The 24,394-nt window shown below is 37.5% G+C and overlaps 3 protein-coding genes across 8 annotated transcripts in view; 1 reads left to right on the top strand and 2 right to left on the bottom strand.

Annotated features, from left to right (window-relative positions):
* The window catches only part of SCO1 (synthesis of cytochrome C oxidase 1), a 24,136-nt gene extending 23,112 nt beyond the window's left edge, over window positions 1-1,024 (bottom strand). Inside the window, exon 1 of the mRNA XM_078155699.1 lies at window positions 986-1,024. Within this exon, the coding sequence (XP_078011825.1) occupies window positions 986-1,024 (39 nt within the window). The remainder of the gene's footprint in view (window positions 1-985) is intronic.
* The window catches only part of ADPRM (ADP-ribose/CDP-alcohol diphosphatase, manganese dependent), a 20,168-nt gene extending 669 nt beyond the window's left edge, over window positions 1-19,499 (top strand). Inside the window, exons 1-4 of one of the 3 annotated variants that reach the window (XM_020966009.2) lie at window positions 12,269-12,357; window positions 15,404-16,029; window positions 16,344-16,460; window positions 19,061-19,499. In XM_020966009.2, coding sequence (XP_020821668.1) covers window positions 15,429-16,029; window positions 16,344-16,460; window positions 19,061-19,356 — 1,014 coding nt within the window. In that variant the 5' untranslated portion in view covers window positions 12,269-12,357; window positions 15,404-15,428 and the 3' untranslated portion in view covers window positions 19,357-19,499. Of the gene's footprint in view, window positions 1-12,268; window positions 12,358-15,403; window positions 16,030-16,343; window positions 16,461-19,060 lie in introns of those variants that run through there. The other 2 variants (XM_020966007.2, XM_020966015.2) reach the window with 2 other exon arrangements.
* TMEM220 (transmembrane protein 220) overlaps window positions 9,124-24,394 on the bottom strand; it is a 27,654-nt gene continuing 12,383 nt past the window's right edge. For 2 of the 4 annotated variants that reach the window (XM_078155800.1, XM_020966017.2), the window contains one exon: window positions 9,124-12,529. In XM_078155800.1, coding sequence (XP_078011926.1) covers window positions 12,499-12,529 — 31 coding nt within the window. In that variant the 3' untranslated portion in view covers window positions 9,124-12,498. Of the gene's footprint in view, window positions 12,530-15,878; window positions 24,388-24,394 lie in introns of those variants that run through there. The other 2 variants (XR_013487148.1, XM_020966016.2) reach the window with 2 other exon arrangements.

The following is a 24,394-nucleotide window of genomic DNA, read 5'->3' as shown; positions in this document are numbered from 1 at the left end:
AACAACTACTTTTAAAACTCCCTAAATGTGTGTGGAGTTCCGTCCTAGGCACTTGGGAGAGAAAGGGCTTTCCTGTTACAGTTTAAGATAGATTGCTTTCCTTAGCCAACTGTGTAGGTGTAGGACTGATGTTTTAGAAGTTTTTGCAGTGATAAAAATGTTGGGCACTTTTATACCATAAGACAGTATAACAAGAATGTCATAAAAGAATAATAAAAGTGCTTCAGAGTGTTAGAGAATGCAGTTATTTCACCTCTTTGGGTTTCAGTTACATCCACGATAAAACAAAGTAGTTGGACTAGATCCTTAAGTGATTCCCAATCGTTTATTAAGCACCTGTTATTTTCAAAACGTAGTATGGGGGGGAGAGGAAGGATAAGGAATATTAAGAAGGCCTCCTGCCTTCCCAAAGCTTTATTTCCAAACTTCTAGACCTACAGTTACTACAAGAAAAAAACAAAACAAAAAAAGTCTGTAGACTGTTTATATAAATGTAACCTTCTGTATTCCTTCTATAGCCTTCTGTTTGAGAAAAATCATTGGAGGGGGTAGTAAATTGGCTTCATAGTTTGTAATTTAGATATTGGAAAATTAACAAGATTTCCACTGAGGTGAAGAGGAGTGGAGGTATGAATTTGAAGGCATAAGAATCTGAAGCATTCTCTTCTGGCATGAGCATCAGAAGGAGAGAATAACCTATTTTGTTTGAAGATTAGTTAGATGAAGGAAGGTCTTAGCCTACATTCTATTAGATTTCAAGCTGTCTTTTACTGTTCTTTGTATCCCCTGCACTTATCACAGTGCTCTGGCACATTGTAGGCACTGAATAAATGTTTACTTCCCTCATAGAATCACATACACAATTTCAGAGTTTAGAAAGAACTCTCGAATTCAAAACTCTTCACAACTCTAACCTTCTAGCCTTATTATATATTATTCATCTTTGTCAATGCACTTTATCATCCAGCCAAACTAGCCTTCTTACTTGTTCCTCATACACAATATCCCATTCACCCTGGTCCATGTTTTCGCAGTTGAATTGGTCTGTCTCTCCTTGTCTGGAATGTACTCACTCCTCTCCTCTTAGAACCTCTAGTTTGCTTCAGTATTTGGCTCAAGCTCCACCTTCTACATGAGGCCTTTGTTGATCCCTCTCACCTGCTAAGTCCTCTCCATATCAAAAATTACCTTGTATCTTTTGTATATTTCTATGTAAGTATATGATTAGTCTCCATCAATATAATGTAAACCCAAGTAAAGGGAGTATTCATTTTTTCTTTGTATCCTCAGTACCTAGCACTCCCTTTCTGTTCACACACATTTTCCAATGTTAGCAAAATTCCTTGAGGCAAGAATAGATAGATTTTTAAATTTAACCCATTACAGGCCAGCTGAACTCTGAACTAAGTTCAGAGACAAAGAACCATGACTTAAGCAATTACAGGGAGAAATCAATTACTGGTAAATAGGGTTAATAAGGAAATGATACATGATCAGTTTTAATCTTCTGATAGGTGCAGTGAAAGTATAATGGCCTTTTCCCAAATGAAAGCAAATTGTTTCTGTCTAACATCAGCCATGACTATAGACCAAAGCACTGGTAAGATCAAAAACTCTACCTCACACCCCTGGGCCTGGGCTGTGACATTGACACGGTCAAGAACAGCTGTAGTGATGGGCATGGCTACTTCAGTGACCTCTAGCTGTAAGTTGCCAGGTGCCAATACAGGTTTGTTTTAAGGGAAAATGGTATAACAAAGTATTATAGCTTCCTTCATTTCCATTAGTAGAGAAGAAATATCTTGTACACACTTGAAGAGTCAGTATTGTATGGTGTTACTACACTGGATAGTTTGGGCAACTCCAAGGTTTTACATGTTGCCCTATTCACAATACTGTATGTAGGGGTTGTGAAAAGGGCTTCTGACTCCCAGAAGCTTTTGATATCCCTTCCCTGTATGGTCTGTCCTTTGTAACCTCCTCTGAATGAACCTCCTCTCCTGGTCTGGTGCTGAATTTCCCTATATAGTTTTACTAGGTTACCGCCCCCACCCCCAACCATAAGCTAGCCATCTACTGCTTTCTTATCAACTTCTTGTTTTAGGAGTCACACCCAAGGTTCCCCAAAGGAGAGGGTATCATTGCCCTCTACCCATTTGGTTGGGTAGGACCTCTTAGAACATGTGTTTGCACTTACAGCTATATTTGTCCTCAGAGCCACTGTTGTCTTGATCTGTTGAACTTCCCACACCTAGGGAGAAAGACCCCTTGCTAAAGACTGACACCAGTTAGTCAACAAACACTTGTTAAATGCTTACCATGGGCCAAACTATGTGCTTAGTGCTGGGAATACAAATACAAGCAAAGAGAAAGATGGTCCCTGTCTTCAAGGAGCATTCTAATGGAGGAAGGCAACACATAAAAAGATGCTGAAAAGGTGAGGGAGTAGACAGGAAGTTATGCAGTATGCAGAGGCATGATGGATATCTGGATTGAAGCCTGGTGAGAAATGAAGAGATGGCTGACTGAAATGCTTTCCATATGTGGAGGTTCTAGGAGGAGCCACTCAGTCAGAGAGAGAGAGAGAGAGAGATGACGGAGTTAGAGGGTACTTTTAAGGGATGGATTCTAAGGCTGAAGTGAACTTCCAGGATAAAGAGGTTTCTGGGGCATGGTAGAAAAGTCCAGCCTGCATCCTGATGAGAAATGATCATTCAAGTGGGGCTTTAGTCTAGTCATAAGGTCTAGCAGGCTGTATGTAGGAATAGTGAATGTGCATACATATATATACATATATATATGTAAATATATATATATATACACACACACATACATATATATATATATATATATATATATATATATATATATATATATCCAGTCTCTCAAACCTATTCCTTTTTTCAGGTTCACCTCCCTTGCAGTTCCCCATCAGGGGTTCTGGCTGCAACAGGAATTCATCTTTAGGGAACTAGGTATGAGTAACACCTCATCTCAAGTTTCTTCAAAAAGGGACAAAGAGCAGTCTTTATCAGAGCCTTTAGTGGATTTGGCTGACTCTGTAAAAGTAAGTCCCCAGAGGACTTCTAAAGCCTATGGAGCTCTGCTGTGGAGAGAATTCTCTTTTAATTCCATTAGGCCAGACCCTCAGGTGGCACTGCTCCAGTGTCTCAGGTTGCTCTTTTAAATTTCTTTTTTGATTTCTGTCATTTCTTGTGGAGAAAACTGGCTCATTGCTTTTCCCTCAGTGGAGGAAATCACATTCCAGGTAGAAACCTGGGGCTTTCTTATCACCAGTGAGAGTTCCCAAGTCTTTCCTCACTTCTCTCATTCTCATGTGTTATGGCTCTGTTCCCTCCATTCCCAGGCTAAAGGAGTTCTGGTTGCAGTCTTTGAATCTGCACCCCCATCAACAGAGCTTCCTTTACTTGGTCCATCACCAGCTCCATCACCAGCTTGCCCTTCTGCTTTCTTCATATGGCCCTTAAAACCGAATAGCTCTCTAGCTGTTAAATGTGTTGGACCATTTACTTTCCATCTTATATTGACAGTCCAACTTACATAGGATGGTCAGCAACAACCAGAGAATGCTGGACCTGATGTTACTTTACCCTTCTTTTAACACCTCCTCTCCTGTCTTCCTCCCCCTTCCCCCTAAGCTAATTGTTTTGCCTGCTCAGGGATCTCCTGCTTCCTGTTCCATTGAGGGGACTCTCCTTACACCACCTTTGCTGGGCCCAGGTGCTGTAAACAGCCATCTGATTACCCTATCCTTTTTATTTGCATCCCCCTTTCTCCACTTATCCATGGCCACAAGGCCATTATCAGTCTAATTACTGACTATGCCAGATGTTAAGAGGAAGGCCTGACTCAGACTGGCATTATGATTTGATGTCAGGATTAAGTGAGGCACTCTTAGATAATTCAGTTGTTGACAAAAAGGTTTACTTTTTTATAAGAACATAGAAAAAGAATCAACAAAGATACTCTCGTACATAGAAACTTACACACACACACATCTCCATATGGAAATGCATCTACTTAACAGAATTGGATGTGGTGACTTTTATAGTCTTAGGATATCCATCAAGCTGAAGGGCCTGGACCCCTTGTGGGTGGCCCTTTTTATACTCTCAGGTGACTGAAGACATGCCAATACAGCTACAGTTTTATCACTCTGAAACAGTAGACTTAAAGCTTGTATGTCCCCAGCCTGTCTCTGAGATCCTGAAATAAAACATTCAGTAGCCCCCAAAAAGAAACAACAGGACCAGCTTAAGCCTTCTCTCTAGAAGTGCAGAGGAGACCAACCCTAACATCAAGTCTGAGGTCAGGAAGTAGAGTAGAAGAATGAGCAAACAAAAGAATCCCACCATAGAGAGATAAAGGGATGCTCAAGATACAAACTCAAGCAATCAATGAATAAACATTTATTAAGCCTCTACTGTGTGCCAGGCACTATGCTAAATGCTAGGGATACAAAAAGAGTTGTAAAAGACAGTTCCTGGCCTCAAGGAGCTTACCATCTAAGGAGGGAAACGATATGCAAACATATATACAAAACAAATGATATACAGGATAAACAGGAAATAATTAACAGAGGGAAGGCATTAGAATTAAGATGGGTTGGAGAAGGTTTCTTGTAGAAGGTGTGATTTTAGTTAAGACTTAAAGGAAGCAAGGGAAGTCAGTAGAAGTAGAGTGAAGGAAAGAAAGCATTACAAGCATAAGGCACAGAGAAAATGCTCAAAGCTAAGATGGAGTGTTTTGCTTGTGGGACAGCCAGGAGGCCAGTGTCACTGGATTGAAGCAAGGCACAGAGTAAGGTGTAAGAAGACTAGAAACGTAGGAGGGGGCTAGGTTTTGAAGGGCTTTGAATGCCAGGCAGAGCATTTTGTATTTGCTCTTGGAGGCAATAGGAAGCCACTAGATTAAGGAGGGGACGGGGAGGTGACATGATCAGACCTGTGCTTTAGGAAAATCACTTTAGTGGCTGAGTGGAGAGTAGATTGGAAAAGGGAGATACTTGAGAAAGGTAGACTCACCCGGTATCTATTGTAACAGTCCTGGCATGAGGTGATAAGGACCTGCACTAGAGTGGCGGCAGTGTCAGAGGACAGAAGAGGAGATGCTGCAAAGGTGAAATTGTCAAGGGGTAGCTAGATGGTGCAGTGGATAGAGCACTGGTCCTGAAGTCAGGAGGACCTGAGTTCAAATTTGGCCTCAGACCAAACACTTGATACTTACTAGCTGTGTGACCCAGGTCAAGTCACTTAACCCCAATTGCCTAAAAAAAAAAAAAGGTGAAATTGTCAAGCCTTGGCAATATTTTGGTGAAAGATAGTGAGGAATCTGGGATGACTCCTAAATTGTGAGTCTGTGGAGTTGCGATGATGGTATTGCAATACCACAGTACTAGGTACTGTGTAATAGTACAGTAATAGGAAAGGTGTGGGGATTGGGAAGTGAGAGGTTAGGGGGAAAGATCATGAGTTTTGTTTTGGACATAGTGAGTTTCAGATGTCTACTGGACATCCAGTTTGAGATATCTGAAAGCAAATGCAGGACTGGAGATCAGCAGAGAGATTAGGATAGGTAGATTTGTGAATCATCATTAAATCCATGGGAGCTGATGAGATCACCAAGTGAAGTAGTATAGAGGGGAGAAGGGAAGAGGGCCCAGGACAGAACCTAAGGACATTTACGGTTAGAGGGCATGCTCTGGAGGAAGAACTAGCAAAGGAAACAGGAGTGGTCAGAAAGGTAGGAGGAAAACTAAGAGAGTGTAAAAACCTAGAGAGAAGGTAGTAGCAAGGAAGGGAGAGTGACAAGGACAATAGGGATTGAAAAACCATTGATTTGGCAGCAAAGAGATGATATATCTATCTGTAATTTTGGAGAGAGCAGTTTTGGTGGAATGATAAAGTCAAAAGCTACATTTTAAGGGGTTAAGAAGAGACTGAGAGGAGAAGTGGAAGCACCTATTATATATAGATGGCCTTTTCGATGAGTTTAGCTACTAAGAGCAGAAAGGATATAGGATGATAGCAAAGACAGATCAAGTGAGAAGGTTTTTTCAGGATAGGGAAAACATGGACATATTTGTAAGCAGTAGGAAATGAGCCAGTAGAGAGGGAGAGATTGAAAATAAGTGAAAGAGCAAAGATGGTAGAGGGTCTGTTGAAGATGTGATGGAATAGAATTCCTTGAACAAGTGGAGGAATTAGTTAGCCTGGGTAAGGAATAGGGCAACCTCTTACTGTGAGAGGTGAAAGAGGAGATACGGCAGAAGACATATGAATGATCTGTACTGAGGAAGAGGGGGCCAGAGGAAGTTCATGGCAAATGGCCTCAGTTTTTTTGTGTAAAACATGAAGCAAGATTCTCAGCTGAAAGAATCAGGGAAGGGGGTGCCAAGGGAGATTTGAATAGGGATGAAAAGACTTGTAAGACCCATTGTCAAGAGTGGGATAGTGAGTTGATAGGGGATGTATGGTATGATTGTCTGTCAGCAGTAAGGTTGTCTACAACAATTGAGATTATGTAATGTAAATTTGTATTGGATCCAATCAGAACAGTTGCATGATTTTCTTCACCTTTGTTTAGCAGCATGTGTATAGAAGTGAAGACAACAGATGATGGGAGTGATCTAAGGCTGAGATTTGGCTGAGTGTAATCAGTGATATGATAAATTTGGAGCTAATATTGGTAGATAGTTTGAGGTATTGGTCTTTACCTTGTTTCTGCCAGAATACTTTTCAATTTTCCCAACAGTTAATAACAAAAATAGTTGTTTTTGTTTTTTAATAGTGAGTTTTTATCTCAATAAATAAGGTTATCAAACACTAGGCAACTGTGTTTCTATCTTTATATTGTGTACCTAACGTGTTCCATTAATCAACCTATTTCTTACTTAGTACCAAACAATAATTACTACCTTGTAGTATAGTCTGAAATGTGGTACTTCTTGAGCCCATTCCTTCCCACCTTTAGTAATCTTTTGGTGGTTTGATTAGTATGACACTGAGTAAGTAAATTAATTTGGATACTATTGTCATATTAGCTCATTCTACAAATAATAAATTAATATTTCTCCAATATTTAGATCTATCTTTAGTTGTATAAAGAGTGTTTTGCATTTGTATAGTTACTATCTATGTTTGAGTAAGCAGATTCCTGAGAATTTCTGTATTTAAAAAGAATTTCTCTTTATGTCATTTCCTGCTGGATCATGTTGCTAACATACAGAAATACTGATGATTTATGTGGGTTTATTTCATGTCCTACAGCTTAGCCAAAGTTAAAGTTTCATTTTTTTTTCTCTAAATCATCATATAGTTTGCAAAAAGTGGTCTTTTTGTTTCCTCTTTGCCTATTTTTGGCTTTAGACAGCTGCTTCTTATATTAATAAAATAACTGTTTATCCCTGTGTTGTCTAATAAATGTTGTCTAATAATGCCATTTCCAGAGGCATCACCAGAAACATGGAGGACACAATGAGCTCACCTTCCTCTGCATCTCGTCCAATCCCCGCAGTTCAAGGAGATCATTTCATTCCCAAATGCTGGCCATGTCAGTTACGGTAGGCCACATATGACCAGGTCAATATGGTGGCTCAGCTGAGGTTGATTTCTTTTGTTCTGATCTAATAGCAAAAGGTTTACTTAACACTGGCAGGGGAATGATATCAAGATTAGAGATGACCCAGTTGAATACAGGTTTCCTGGTTTTGGTCATCTTTATGTCTAAAGCCTCAGGTATCTGCTGGAGCAGATGTTCATGACTTTTGTGTCCTCAGGCAATGAAGAAACTGCATCAACCACCAATGCTAGCCTAAATATCTTAAATAAAATCTCGAGCACAGTTTTTGTATCTTTTAAGAAAAAATTAGCCTAATCAGGACATTGCTCCCACTATACCATTGTAATACACTGGCTGTCCATTGGTTGTTCCTCTCTTTGTAACTGGATCTTTTTTTTTTTTTTTGGTCATACATTTCTTTGAAAGAGTCTTTATATACCAGATATAAAATGAGGAACATAGTAGTTGCAGCCCTCCAAAATCTTAACCTCAGACCAACTTCCCATACCACTGAATTGACTTCAGGCACCTATAGTAATGTTATCATAATCTGCAAAACCACTGTGGAAAAACTTCAAATAAAATATAGTTTTGTTGCAACTTTAAAAAAGATATTTACATCACTGTTACATCACAATAATCCATCTTTTCCCACAAAATCTTGTAACAAAGAAGTATAGTAAAGCAAAACAGATCAACATCCTTGCCATTCCTGACACTTCCTGACTCATTCCTCACCAACAGCCCACTGTGCCTCAGCTGAAAGGAGAGAGAGGTGTGTTTCACTGTCATTCCTCTAGTTAGCATTAGTCATTGTATTTACCAGAATGCTGAGGTTTTTCAGTGTTGTTTTTCTTTACATTATTGTGGTCATTGTGCATATTGCTTCCCTGACTTTGTTCTCTGTCAGTGAATATAGGTTCTCACAAGTTTCTCTGATTTCTTGTATTGATTCACATCTTTTTCTTGTAGTGATAGACTACTCCATTATATTCATGTATCATAAGTTTGTCCAGCCATTGCGCCATGGATGGACACCCACTTTGGTACCGGTTTTTGCTACTACAAAAAAATCACAGCTAAAACTGATTAATGGAATAATTAATTCTATCAAATTGTCACAATATTTGAAAGCATATTACATATTTCTATTGGATTGGAGACAATACATTTTACATAATTACAACTTTAAAATAGCATGAATTTGATTGAACTCATGCAACCTACTATAAATATTTTTGTACACATGGACAAATCTTTCAGTTTGACTTCTTTGGTAGTATAGCTCTGGTAGTAGAATCTTTGGGTCCTGGCATATAATTATATGTGTGTGTGTGTACATACATAGCGCACACACACACAAATACACACACATACACACACACACGCACACTCTTTAGTAACTTTTCTAGTATAGACCCAAATTGTTTCCAGTGTAGCAATATATCAGTGTGCCTATCAATTTATTTGAGCAAAAATTTATTGTTTATTGTGTGCCAGGTAGTGTGATATGTGATAGTGAAGATACAAAGACAAAAACAAAACAGTCTCTGCTTTTTATTAAATTTAACTTATTATGGTTAGGGTGGGAGGGAGAGAGAAGATATCAATATACACAGAAGGGTGAGTAAACACAAAATAATTTTCTGGGAGTGGGAAAAACATTGACAGTTTTTCTTGGGGGCCAGATCAGGAAGGGAAGCAGGTAGTATAATACTGAAAAGAGTAAAAACAGACTGGCATTGAAAGACTTCATAACCTGGCCTAGAGTCAGAGGACACATGTTTAAATTCTGCCTCTGTAATCTTGTGCAAATCATTTATCTCCCTGGGCTTCTGTTTACTCATATGTAAAATAAAGGCATTGGAGTAAGTTGCTTCTGGAAGGCCTTCCAGTTCAAAAATCTGTGATTCATCGAGGAAGGGTGTTATAAATTTGAGATAGTATGTGAGGTGATCCTTGAAGGGAGCTAAGGATTACTAGAGGCTGATGTAATGAAAAGCATTCCATACATGGAGGTCAATTTGTGTAAGGACCCAGAAATGTAAGCTAATTTACCAGACTGTCAGAAGAAAAGAAAGAATAAAAGTATTCTGCTATTGTAGTAAATAGGGATAAATGGGGACAAGGATAGGGACAGGACCTGTGATTTCATTGGTATAGGGGAGACCATCTCAGTGAGGAATTCCCCCTACAAGTGCAGATTGGCAGCTTCTCTGAAAGTTATTGTTTTAGTGAAATGCCCACAGCATTTGAGGTGATAAGAGACTTGCCCACGGTCACATAGCCAGAATGTGTCAGAGTTAGTAATTGAACCCAGGTCCTCCTGGTTCTTTCTGCTGACATCTTTGGAGTGAATACCACATCAATTACTACCATAACATATGTACCTTCTAAGAAAGTAGGAACTAGATAAAGGTCCAAACTCCTTTTAACTAGGTATACCAAGATCTAACTCTTTTTCTTTTTGGTATCTGGCTATGTGTGAATGTCGGTGTGTTCATACTCAGGTATTACTGTCAAGGAAGGGTGTTGAGTGAATGATCGTTAGCTGATGTTACACAAGTAGGAAGCTTTACCTTACCCGTAGCCATTTGTTGCTCTCACTGGGAGGGGATGGCCATAATAACTGACTCATCTATCAGTCAGTCAGCAAACATTATTGAATGCATAGTATATACCAGGCACTGTGTTAAGCACTGGGAGTCCAAATAGAACTAAAAACAGTTTCTGTCCTCAAGGAACTTACGTTCTAATTTGGAAAGACAGCAGACAAGTAAGTACATTCAAGATATAGGTAGAATAGTTAGAAGATAATTTCTAAGGGGAAAGTACTAGCCACTGGTAATGGCATCCTGGGAATTTGAGATTTAACCTCAGTCTTGAAGGAAGACTGGGAAGCTAAAGTGTGGAGGTCATTGGACAGACCATTTCAGACAAGGGAAAAAGCCAGCACAAAGTCATGGAGATGGGAGATAGAGAGTGGGATTGGAGAAACAGCAAGTGGGTCATTGTAGCTGGATCATAGTGTACATAGAGGGAAGGCTGGAAAGGAAGGAAAGGGCCAGGTTATGAATAGCTTTCAATGCCAAATAGTTTATAATTGATCCTAGAAGGAATAGGTACCCACTGGAACTGATTAAATAGGCTTCATGATGTTTTTAGTACAAATGCCAGGCATTGTCAACTCCAGGTATAAGATCATGGATCTCCCAAAACACAAAAATTATGCAGATTAAACATTCACCACATCATTTCCCTTAAATCCTTACTTTTTTCCTAGTTTCTGTTCCTTATAGAAGGTTGCAAATCAAATGAACAAGAAGACATGTATGAGATAATTGATGAATACTTAACATAATGTCTCTACTCCCATCCCTCTATTTCATGTTACTTCTTTTCCAAGGGAAAGCAGTCTTCACTGATCATTAGTCTGGTAAGTAAAAGAGATTCAGGAATGCTTCAGTTTGCACCAAGAACCAGTTATTGCCAGGAGCTTTGAAAAAAAAATCCCCCTGTGACAATGTTTGCTGGAATTGCTAGTTTATCGTATTCACCAAAAGGGATATTTGGTTTGCAAATAAAGCAAGACAAAAATCAAAACATCTATTCAGTTAAGATTTTTATGAAAAAATTACATACCAATTTAGAGCAGTTAACATTTTTTTAATCTTCACTTTAGTCTCAAGAGCAATTACATCTTCCTTATAGTTTTTCTGCCTTCATAGGTAGAAAGGGTTTTGAAATCAGAGGAGCTGGGTTCAGATGCCATCTCTGACACTTATGTACTATGTTAACTTGCACATATCACTTAACCTCCTTGGGCCTCAATTTCCTCATCTCTAAAATGAAGAAGTTGGAATAAATGTCTTATGATCTGTCCCTTTCAGATCTAGAGCTATAGTCCTAAAATGATCACCATTCAAGATTCCTGCTGATTTGCTCTATGAGATAAAATTTCAGGAAGATATATAAAAAGACTACCTGCTCTGTATTCATTGCTGATGCCACCTGAATGATTCAAAAAGTTCTCTTTAAGCTATATACCCTTAAGAATGCTGTTTCACTTGGTTTTCCTCAACAGCCTTCCTCTGAGAAATGACATAAATTATTGTATACTCAACCACTTGCTTAGTATGCTAGAAATGACTGCAGTGTGACAAATCGGAGTTAAAACTTTATATAGTTAGGAAAAATTTAGGTATAGTTGTGAAATAGAAGTTTGTCTAGATTAATCGATAAGTTTGGGTTCTCTCAATATCTATGATTCACATGGCAGTCAACCTAGAGGACTATTTTTTATTCTGTTCTAGTCTTTGAGGATCAAGGTGCTTTTGATACCAGGCACAGCCCCTAGCTTCAGCCAAATTCCTTGCTCCTCTGTCTTCCCTGGTTTCCTTTCTCAGAAGTCTCTTTCCTTAGGCATCTAGCCAGCATCATCTTGCCCAGTACATTTTACATAGTAAATGCTCCATAAATGTTTGTTGAATTGAAATATCACCTTCCTTAAATCATTATAGCTATCTCCTGCTTTGATTAATTGGGACCCAGGTTTTCTGTCTCATTTCTGTTCATCTTATTATAATAATTCTCTTTTTTCCAAACTTTGCCTACATTCAGTTTATCCACTTTCCATTCTTCCTTGCCCCCTGGTTATCTATAGAGTCAGCATGGAGAAATGGAAGGGGTACTGGACTTGGCAACAGGAGGGAGATACCCACATTTGAAGCCCATCGCTGATGTTCTAGCTATGAACCTGTTTCTTCATCCATAAAAGTGGGTAATAGCTATAGTACTTATATCATAGGGTAGTTGTGAAGATCAGTCTTTAGGTATAGGTCGGCTATAATTATTGAGAAGCAGTTTGATGGTGCCAGGAGTGAGTTGGACTTGGAATCAGAAAGATTGGGGTTCAGTTCATTTAATCTCTTGGATCTTCAAGTACTCACTATGAAAGAGAAAAAATATATACTTCATTTTCAGTACAAGACTGCCAGAAGCAATTTTTAAAATTAGAACACTAATATTCAAGCCATTTCTCACCTAGAGAAATGTCCAAATGGGCATAACCCACCCATACTCTAAGACGTTTCCCTTTACTTCTAAATGTTTTGAGGTGACATTTATAAGAATCTTGAAAAAGGAAAATATTGTAAAGTGTTAAAATACAATTTAGGGTTAGCATTCCAAAACGGTAGTCATTTCTGAGTTTTGACCATTTCCCTCAAGAATTGCCAGGGCTGCCTCCTTGTGTTCAACATTGACCATACTTCAATCTTTAGTTGGGTCAGTAGCCCAGTTACTGCAGGGAGTAGGGAAGGCAGTGATGTAAATCAGACAAATTGATCAATGTCTACCCTTAATTCACTTTCTTAAGAAAAGCCTTTTCTTGACTTGACCCACCATTCTAAGAGGGATAGAGGGAGAGGGGAATACAAAGTTATAAAGGGTTTTTTGACTAAAGAAATATTATTTCTTAATATTTCTACAGAAATTGAAAAAGTAGTTTTAAAATGTTTCCCTACAGTTCCTACCTCTGTGACCTTATTAGTTCTTGATATAGATACGTTATCATCTATATTGCTACTTTTTCCTTGCACTATTTTATTACCCAATTTGTTTGTTTCTGACTAGATAGACTGCACCATATTTTTGACAATCCCAAGGTGTTCCTGAACACTTAAGCTCACTTTTGAAATAGCGGTGTTATCTCTGTGATGCCATGTGATTGTCAATCTTGGAATACCAGTGTTTAAAAAATCAAAACTGTGGTTCATCCAAAGGGCAATGGAGATAAACATGGTAGGCGTAAGTAGTTTGCAACATGTTTACAGAAGTATTCCCAAGAAATAACATAAAGCAAACATGATTGGATAAACAAGGTGGACTAGGTAGCCATGTATGTATGAGGATAACAGACAGCACATTGGGTAGATCTTTGTAGCGGATCTGTGGGAAACACAGACAAGAATTGCAGAGGGTGTATCCACATCATTGTTTCCCTCCTGATGTCTAAATGCACATTTCCAAGTACCTATTGGAGATGTCAAACTGGATATTCCATCTCAAACTCAACATGTCCAAAATTGAATTTCTTATCCTCCATAAACCCCTCCCTTCCATATTTCCCTATTTCTGTTGATGGTCCTAATAATCTATGTACTAAGCTACAGTTTTATCCTTTATACATCATTCTCTCTCACTTCCCATAGCAGCAGCTAATCCATTGTCAAAACTTGTTTCTTGGGCAACTAGGTGGCACAATGGATAGAGCACCAGCCCTGAAGTCAGGAGGACCTGAGTTCAAATGCGGCCTCAGACACTTGACACTCACTAGCTGTGTGATCCTGGGCAAGTCACTTAACCCCATTGCCTAGCCAAAAAACAAAAACAGACAAAAAAAATCAAACACTTGTTTCTTTCTCCAGTATATCTCTTACGTCAGTTCTCTTCTCTCTACTCAAAAGGTCACCACCCTAATTTACTCCTATGTCACCTCTTGCCTGAATGATTGAATTAGTCTCCTAATTTGTTCTGTACCTCAGGTCCTTCCCAGCTTTAGTGCATTATACAAAGAGCTGCCAAACCATGTCACTCCCCTTACTCAATAAGCTCCCAATCATCTTTTACCATTTCAAGTACTGGCATAAATATGAAATAGCATTTACCTATAGAAAGGGAAGGGGGGGATAGATTACACAATTGGGGAAGGTTTATAATTATAAATAATGTAGTGATAATAGGTTGATTGACCCTAGGTAAGTCACTTAACTCTGCCTCAGTATCCTCATTTCTAAAATGAGCTAGAGAAAGAATGGCAAACTACTTCAGTATCTTTGCCAAGAAAACCTCAGATGGAGGCATGAAAAGTTGGACACAACTAAAAAAATGACTGAACAGCTGGAGTTAAAATGTAGGTTTATTTGCCACAACATAAACTTATAATAATTATAGCTAGCAAAGTCTGTGAAATTGAAGTCATTAGGGCACATTGCCTTTGGCATATAAGACTTTTAAGTTGTAGAACAGTTGTTAGCTTGCATTGGTAGAGGGAGTTTCCTCACAAGGAAATCCTACATTGATAAAATCATGGGCTCAGAAACAAAAATGTGTATACATGTAGTTTTAGGGTTTGTAAAACATTTAAAAATGTTTGATTTTTTTATAGACAATCATTTCTTGACATGCCGAAATAATAATAATGATATTACTATGTTTCTTAATGAGAAATTGAAGCAAAACATTTATTTTATTGTATTGTATTTATTTTTTGGTTAGGCAATGGGGTTAAGTGACTTGCCCAGGGTGACACAGCTAGTAAGTGTTATGTGTCTGAGGCCAGATTTGAACTCAGGTCCTTCTAAATCCAGGACTGCTGCTCTATCCACTGCACCACCTAGCTGCCCCAAAACATTTATTTTACAAAATTAAAACCTCACAGTCTAAATCTATAATTTCATTTGTTGGCAGCTGTCATTGTAGAGATTCCCTCTAATAGCAGGATCAACAGTTCACCTGTAACTTAGATTCTTAGAGAGTTAGATGATCACACAGCTTGTAAGTGCCAGATTCAGGACTTTATTCTAGGTGCTTCTGATGCCAAGACTAATCATTTTCGCTTGTTTTTTGAAGATGATTAATTAATTTATTGGTCTTAAATTTATTAGTTGTTTTTAATATATACAAACCTACATTCAGCTTCATTTGGAATTCTTTTCAAAGTTGAAGTCATTTCAGTACTTTTTCTAGTCATAATAAATTGTCAGTCCTTACTTAGAGAATTACTGTTTTAAAATTGAGTTGTCTTTTTCATATAATTTAGTTTTCAGGAAACCAGTTTAGAAGTAATGGATAAAAACTCCAGTCTGGGAGCCATAGATGGGATCTCAGAACTATGCTTCAGTTTTGGAGTTGTATCAGATATTCAATATGCCGATTTAGAAGATGGCTATAATTTCCTAAGAACCAGAATGAGGTACTACCGATACAGTCTTCATCATCTTGAAGGGGCTATTGAAGAATGGAATGAAGAAAGCAATCACCTCTTTTTTGTGTTGCAACTTGGTGATATCATTGATGGGTTTAATGCACAGTATAAAGTGTCAGAAGAGTCACTACAAAATGTTCTGAAGGAATTTGAAAAACTCAAAGCCCCTGTTCATCATACATGGGGAAACCATGAATTCTACAACTTCAGCAGGGACTATTTAAGAAACTCTAAGCTTAACACAAAATTTTTAGGAGACCAGATTGCACATTGTCCTGAGACCACACCTTCAGAAAACTATTATGCTTACCACTTTGCACCTTTTCCTAAATTTCGGTTCATTTTACTTGATGCTTATGATATGAGTGTTCTTGGAATGGATCAGTCTTCTCCAAAATATCAAGATTGTATGAAGATGCTGAAGGAGAAGAATCCAAATAAGGAACTGAATAGCCCTCAAGGTGAATTATTCCTTTGAACTGAGAATCTAATACATTTTCTTAAAATTCTTCAGATACCTTTTATTCAGCAGGAAGATGAACAATTAAGGTAAAACTATTACTATTCAGGGTCAGGACTCATTGACAGACATAAATGTCACATAGCTTATTTGCTATAGATTATGATTTATGTTTCTTAACTCTGAAAAATCTAGTGATTTTCCCCGTGTTACATGCATTTAAGAACAATAAATATTCCTTTCCTAGTCCTGAGATAAAACAGAATATTCAAATGATCAAAGACATATATGTTTGACTTGCTTTATTTGTTACAGGACTTTCCGAACCTCAGTTTGTCCAGTATAATGGAGGATTCAGTCAGGACCAATTGGACTGGTTCGATGCAGTTCTTACTTTCTCTGACACAAACCAAGAAAAGGTAGTGGTTGTGGGTAGGTTTTAGCTTTGTGCCTTTCTGAATTACTTATTACTTGAATACTTCAGGAAATGGAGAATTTTTGCTTTTCACAAAAGGAAAGAAAGTTATTCCATTTTGATATCCCAATTTTATAAAATGGATGTTTTGTTTTATTTTCTTATTGGGAAATACATGAATGTTACTAATTTTTCAAGGTGAGTCAAGAAATGGTCATCTATGAAATAACAATGTTTTGTAATACTTCGTTTGAACTTGTCATTTAATTAGGGTAGGGGGCTACTTGTGAGGAAATTCATTCAATTAATACAGGTTGGTGGATGTCCTACAAATTTATAGTCTTACAGTTACCAAAAACAATGTGCTCCACTGACTACTGCCACGGTCACGCAGACATAAATAATAGATATTGGTTCTCCTCCTTCTTTTCCTCCTCTTCCTCCTCCTATTACTTCTGCAACCATGTGTTGTGTCAAATAAATCCACATTTAGATTTTTAAGTCTCCCTCAAATGGGATTAACATATATGTCAAATATAAAATGAAATGAATAATTCCAAGACCTCAAACAAATCTTAGAAAACTTCTCACCAGTGAAAATTGACTGAGCAAAATTGAAGTGATTTACTGTGCCAGGCAGTCATTTTGCTAAACACTGGGGATACAAAGGAAAGCAAAAGCCAGTCCCGGCCATCAAGTGATATATTCTAACAGATAATATAACATGTAAATAACAAGGTACATAACAGACTAGATGGAAGGTAGACAAGTGAGTCACAATCAGTACTGAGTATTCTGCCTACTTGCATACAAATTTCAAATAGAGTCTCAGTCTTGATAAGACATTGTTTTAATGTTTGGGGATTTGGGGATAGAGCAATGAGTACAGGGAACTGGAAGTACCTGGAAACCAGAAAATCAAACTTGCAACATTTTTATCTGAAAAATAAGCATAAATAAAATGGGTGAAGGCTTCAAATTCTTTCCTAGTAAAGTACATGAATTTTGTGACATTTATTTTGCCATCAAAATCATATTTTTCATTACTTCCCTGATTCTTAGCTTTGTTCCCAACATACAAGGTTACCTTCTAGCCAAGTACTATGTTGATGACCTCTTACTGTATGTATATCCTTTTCCCCTGCACTATATGTTTCAATCCACCTTGGCAAAGAATCTCAAGATAAAACCACTAATGCAACCCCCCCCCCCCAATCTCCACCCTGCCCAGGGCATTATGAGGTATCTCTTTAGTGAAGGTTCATACTGCTGATTATTACTTTAACAATTACCATGTACCTAATGTAGTTTTTGAGCAGCTGAGAATCTTTATGTAAAACTCTGTCCTTGGGCGGTGGTTGTTGTTGTTTCAGAGATCTTATATATCTCTTTTTATTCATTTTACCTTCTTCCTTGTCAGGAAGGTACCTACCTTGGGGAGAGCAAAAGGGATATCTGGAATCCAGTAATTAATAGGATTTTATGGCTGAAAGGAACTATAAGAAATTGCCCTTCCCCTTCATTTGGCAGATGAGGAAATTGAGTTCCAGAGAGGTGAAATAACTGCACAGAGATGGGCACATTCTGTAGGTTTTAAGAACCACTAAACACTCATGTGCTTGTCCTGTAAAACCCCAAGATACCTTCAGGCCTTTTTCCAGTTCTGCTAAATAAGTTATTCTCTAATTTCACCTTTTTATCTCTTTAAATTCCTTTAGCATGCAACAGACACCTGATTTTTTTAGTACTGCTTTATAAGTTGTTACTGAGTTGATTGTTTAGCAAAACAAAAGATTTTTAAATTGAAGAACAAAAACTGGAATATGATAATTAGATCAGGTAAAAGGAAAGTAGTGATGTGATGGCAGTGGAAGGGCATGCAGCAGAGCTTCTAGCTAAATTAGGTAATAGTGAAGTAATGTGGTCCTGTCAGGGATTTCAGCAGCTCATGGTCATCCTGGCTCTAGTTAGACACTCATGCTAGGATACAGAGGAAATATTTTCCCTTTTCCAATGGTTTTCTTATCAGCAGAGTAAACACACAGTACCTCACAGGTACAGGTGTGAGGAAAACCAATTAAAAAATAGAAGTAGGATTCTAAGGTAATAGATGTTGCATGTGTGACCTTACACCCTTTGGATTCTATCTTTTTGATGTGTATAAAAACTATTTAGATTTAAGGGAAAAACGCAAGCTTTTTTATCCTAACTACATATGTATAGACCTATTTTTTTTTAATTTGCTCTTTATCTTAGCTTGCATAAGGGGCACCTCTCTACTCCCTCAGACCAAGGCAATGTGCTTATTACCTTGAGATGCACATGCTAAAAGTCTGATTGCATCAAATTACAAAGGAGGATGTTTCTCTCACTGTATAAACTTTCTTGCTCCATTTTGCTAAAAGAAAAAAAAAGGGAGGGGGGAACAATCTTGAAACATTTTGCTAGATTATTTGAATTTAATCTGGGTCATGCCTGGTCCTTATAATCAGTCTGAATATCAAGGTGGTGTTTCACATTACTGCCAAATAATAGTTCTTCACAACTAGTCATTTTGATGGAAAGATGTGACAGTATTCTTGAACTAGTTCATATTGTGTTTTCTTTTTAATTACAGGTCATGTTCCTATTCACCCAGACTGCTCTGATGATACATGCCTTGCCTGGAATTACAGAGATGCTCTCTCAGTCATTTGGTCTCATAAATGTGTGGTGTGCTTCCTTGCTGGTCACACTCATGATGGTGGGTACTGCATAGATACTCATGGTGTGCACCATATCACGCTGGAAGGGGTTATTGAAACACCACCAGAGAGCCAGGCTTTTGGTACAGTGCATGTTTATCCGGATAAAATGGTATTGAAAGGGAGAGGCAGAGTTCCAGATAGGATCATGTATTACAAGAAAGACTGAAAAGGTTAATCCTGTTCCTTGAATGGCTTTTTTTTTGTTAATTTTAAGAGATGTGATAGAAATTACTGTTTTTGTTAATAAATAACTTAGTCCCCATTTGGCATGTTTAATACATATAATAAACTATATATTTTTCACATTAACATGTTCTTTATATATTTTAGAAGTTCTCTTTTGTTTTGTGATTAGAACAATAACCATTATCTTCCTATTACCTACTCATGGAACTAATAACAATAGCAACCACAATAACAAAATATTTACATAGTATTTAAAGGTTTGCAAACTGCTTTATAAATGTCCTATTGTATTTTGTCCTTACAACAGTCCTAGGAGGTAGGTACTTGTATGATTCTTTGCTCTGAAAGCTACTTAATTTGGTTACTGATGAATAAGGTAGGGAATCATTTCATAGGTGAATATATAGATGGTATGTACCACCATGTGGGGGCCATTCTGCAAAGTTAATTATCATCAAAACCATAACTGTGACTCAGGTACCAAATGCAATAACCTGATATACTGAAGTCACCAGTTAGCGGTTACATGCTGCTTTTAATCAGGGGCCTGGGCAGTGAGAACCAACCTGGTGTGAAGGAGCTGAACCTGAAGTCAAGAACTGTGTTTGAGTCCTGCCTCTAACCCATACCTGCAGTGTGACATGGGCAAGTTACTGGGCTTTTCAGTACCTCAGGCAAGGAGAGGAGTTGTTGATCAAGGACCATCCATACTCTAAGTTGCCTAGATAGATGAATTCACAGGTCCAGTCCAAGAAAATCCTCTATCATACTTTTTTGCATTTATGCTCCCCCTTTATATTAATAATGCTAATCATTTATATATCCTACTTTAAGGCAGTAGTTTCCAAACTTTATGTAGTAATGGTTACCTTTATAAAATAATGTCATGCTTTCCATTGTTTATAAAATGCTCTGAAAATAATTCTTAGCTCATATGTCACTCAAATAAAATTAAAAATTTCTTAAAATTTTTATAACACACTTTCATGGTGGGGGGGGCAGCTAGGTGGCGAGTGGATAGAGCTCCAGCCTTGAAGTCAGGAGGACCTGAGTTCAAATCCAGCTGCAGACACTTGACACTTGCTAGCGGTGTGACCCTAGGCAACTCATTTAACCCTGATTATTTTACCAAAAAGCAAAAACAAAACAAAAAACCAACACTTTCATAAGAGACCTTGGTGACCAATGAATCCAACCAACTCCTTCATTTTACAAATAAGGAAACTGAGTCCTGAGGAGATTACAGTGCCCAAAGTTACATAGGTAATATTCATCTCATAATTAGTGTTAGCAGACTTTTAATAAGTCTTTCAGTTCTTTAAAGTGTTCACATTTATAATTTATTAAAATAATAAATCAGCAAGCAGTAAGTACCTATGTTAGGCACTGTATTAGACACTGGAAAAATAATGAAAAAATTAATTCTTGCTATCAAGATTACATTCTATTGGGGTATCATTGTGAAGAGTAGGCTTGTTTTTTTGGTGCAAAGTTTCTCAAAACATGGTGTGTCGATGATATTACTAAATGTAATTATTTGCCTGCCAGCTAGTCAGTTGAACATTTTTTAAACATCTGCTATATTCCAAGATGAGGACTGATAAAGGTCTTCAGATTTAGTAATTAAGATATTGCAGTTTTGGTTGAATGATGAGGTTGGAACCAGGCTGTAGAATTGAGAAGAGAGTGAGAGTAAAGGAAAACAGCATCTCTTGCAGATGGCTTTCTCAAGGAATTTAACTATGAAAGGCAGGAGGGATATGGGAAAATTGCTAGTGGGCATGAATGAAACAAGTTAAGGATGAAGGAGATATAGGCATGTTTGTAGGCAGTAAGGAAGTGGCCAGTAGACAGTGAAAGATGGAAGGATAAGTAAGAGAGAGGCCGGAGAACTATTAATCAAGTTTGACATTTTGTCTTTATAACAGCTGTAGCAGAAAAATTGACTTTACACAAATGTTATAAATAATAAAATGTTTACCACTTTGCAAAAGCAGAAGATACTTTATTAGCCAAAGCATAAGATTTTAAGGTTCATCTTGTCCTCTAGAGTATCAGTTTATCCATGGTTATGGTCCCATTCCCCTAGTGTTCCACTATCCATAAAATTTGTTGCAGTCAGTAGGCCAGAAGAATGCAGTGCCCCCTCTGCCAGCATGAAGCGGGCCTACTGTAGCTCCAAAAGACAAAAAACCTGGTCAGTCTTATCCCAGACTAATGTACACAGAACATTAAGAGGCAGAAACACCTGCTCAGTGGGTTCAGCTGTGACTGAAGATCTGTCAGAGTCCTTGGCCAAGTTGTTCAGCTGTTACCACCTCTACTGCAGCCATGGTAGCACTATCCAAAATATACAGTGGTTTTGACAATTGCTTCAAAACTCAGCTTTAAATTTTGCAAAGCACTTTCCATAAAACCTGAGGCTTAAGGTGGTGGTAGTTGAGGATCTGGGTTGGAATTTAGCTCTGGTACTTCCTCTGTGGGCTTGAGCAAGTCACTTAACTTCTCTGGGCCTGTCTCCTAAATAAAATCAGAGTAGATGATCTCTTAACATGTTTTCTAGCTCTAAATCCATTGTCCTATTATTTCTATCCTGCAGATAATCTATCTTACCCTGTTTTCTTAAGTGACTTGAACCCAGGACTTCTGAATCCAACTTCAGTGCTTTTTCCTTTATATCATGTTGTTTTATCATGTTGTAAATATCTTGAGGGCAATGAAATATTTAAATAAATATATATTTTCCCCCCTTGGTATCCTAGGATATAGCACTATACCTTGCACATACTGTCCCTATTGTAGAAATGAATTTTTTATTCACTATTACACTCTCCTTAGGAAAATGTTGAGTGTTTGAGGCAAATTGGCATGTTAAGAAGGCTGAAATCAACCTATTTGCAATTTGGCAAATGAGACCGGTCCCAGGGCAAAGAACAACTCGATTGAAGCTTTTTAAAAAGAACACTTGGGGCAGCTAGGTGGTGCAGTGGATAGAGCACCAGCCCTGGAGTTAGGAGTACCGGAGTTCAAAGCTGGCCTCAGACACTTGATACTTACTAGCTGTGTGACTTTGGGCAAGTCACTTAACCCCATTGCCCAGCACCCCCCCCCAAAAAAAATTATTAAGTTGGAGCAGAAAATTCTGAAACTAAAAAAGGCTTACTCTTTTTTATACATAAAGTAGGCTTTAAAAGGTGATTTCATTGTTTGGTCAAATTCTATTTGCCAGTTTGCATAATGCTGTTTTTCATGTCAGCTGTGACAAACAAAATAAGATGTGTATGAAGTAAATGCTGTTCACATGAATATCATAGCCACTGATGTCACATAATTTTATTAAAAGATCCATGAATATGTGATTTCTCAGAACCTCTTATAAAATAGTTTGTTGCTTCATAAGGCAACTTGCTAATGAAATTTATTTGTCTAGCTATCAATTTAATAATTTTCCTTTCCTCTACATGCAAATCTATTAAAATTACAGAAGACATCCTTTCATGTTCATTCAGCAAATGATTCCTAGGAATCTATGTATAAAGCCCTATACTTTCTCTTGTTGATAGTAAAAAAGTAAACAGTCATGGAAATATGCTCACTAATCCATTCTCCAAGACATTAATAGTTATCAACTATCCTGTTGCTTGAATGGAGTCAGTTGTTTTCTTATTAACCTATATTCATAGCTGAAGTTTGATATTTGCCAAAAGTGCAACATGGGTGACAGGTATCGTATTATCAAGGAGCCTTAAAGTTTTTCTATCATATAGGTCAATTAAATCTTATTCACTGATTTCCTTTGCAGCAGTGACATAAAATGCTTCAGGCTTTTGAGAAGATGCATAATAACAGTTATTCTATATTCTAATTGTTTCATTTAATTGATTAGTAGTGCTATTTATCAAGTCTTAAAAATCTGAATCTTTATCTCATTTAAATTTTTTTTCTAAACAAAAACTTATGACCAGACTTTGGTCTGTTTCTTTTTTAGAGAGTGCTGGACAATCCTTTCCCCATTTCCTGATTTGCCCCCAAGTTTCCCCATCATAGCAAACTTCCTTTACTTTTACCTTTCTAGAATAGACATTCCTTTGTGTTCTTTTCAACCTTAAGATTATAATGAATACCTGAGATCACTCTAATACTAGTTCAGTATGGTGAACCATTCATGGATTTGACTCTCTGTTCCTTGTCTTGGAAATACATCTGAGTCATTTTCCCTTCCTTGTATCCTCACATGTACACACTAAACATACTTTTTTTTACATTTCAAAACCTCCGAGTAATAACAATGCTACCCCAAGTTTGTAGAGTGCTTTTATACTTTTGAGTATAAAATATTGGCTTATTTAATCATCAAAATAATTTTGAGGTAGGTAGGGGAGATAACTTCCATTTTTAGATGAAATAAACAAGTAGAAGTTGACAAGCTGCCCAAGTAACACAGTAACCCATGTTTTAAGGTGCTTTACTGTTTACAAACAGCTTTTTTCCACAACTTTGTGACTTTGTGAATAGCACATGTAATGTTTTTGCCATTTTAGAAATGAAGAAATGGACCCAGAGAAGATAAATGATTTGTCTCATAGTAAATAATAATAGTTCAGATTAGCAGTCAAATCCCATGACTTCAGTATTCTTTCTACTACCTCACAGCACTTTCCCTTTTAGAAGAAGCTTCCAATGACTTCTGATTTCTGTCTGGTCTTACATGTATTATAGTCAGTTAATCTTAAAGAGCTCTTGGGTCAAAACCCTTTACTAGTATTATTAGTATGTCTTAAATCATATGAAGTACTTAAGTTGACTAGATTGTAATCAAATTTAATGTGACAGACATGAAAATATTCATTTTATGAAAACGATGATAAAATATATTTAAATGACTGTCTTGCAATGTGTTGGCCAAGTGTTTCGCATGTCTTTGTTAATATATATATAGAACCATGTGATAAATGGGCAAAGAGAAATAGCCATGGCAACAACCAGTTGAACTCTTCTACCAACTGGATTTCTAGAAA

The sequence above is a fragment of the Phascolarctos cinereus genome, unplaced genomic scaffold, assembly GCF_003287225.1.
Source record: "Phascolarctos cinereus isolate Bilbo 61053 unplaced genomic scaffold, phaCin_HiC Scaffold_5;HRSCAF=322, whole genome shotgun sequence".
NCBI classification, from domain to species: domain Eukaryota; kingdom Metazoa; phylum Chordata; class Mammalia; order Diprotodontia; family Phascolarctidae; genus Phascolarctos; species Phascolarctos cinereus.
Note: the sequence above shows the minus strand (reverse complement) of the source record. Positions and strands in the feature narration are given on the sequence as shown.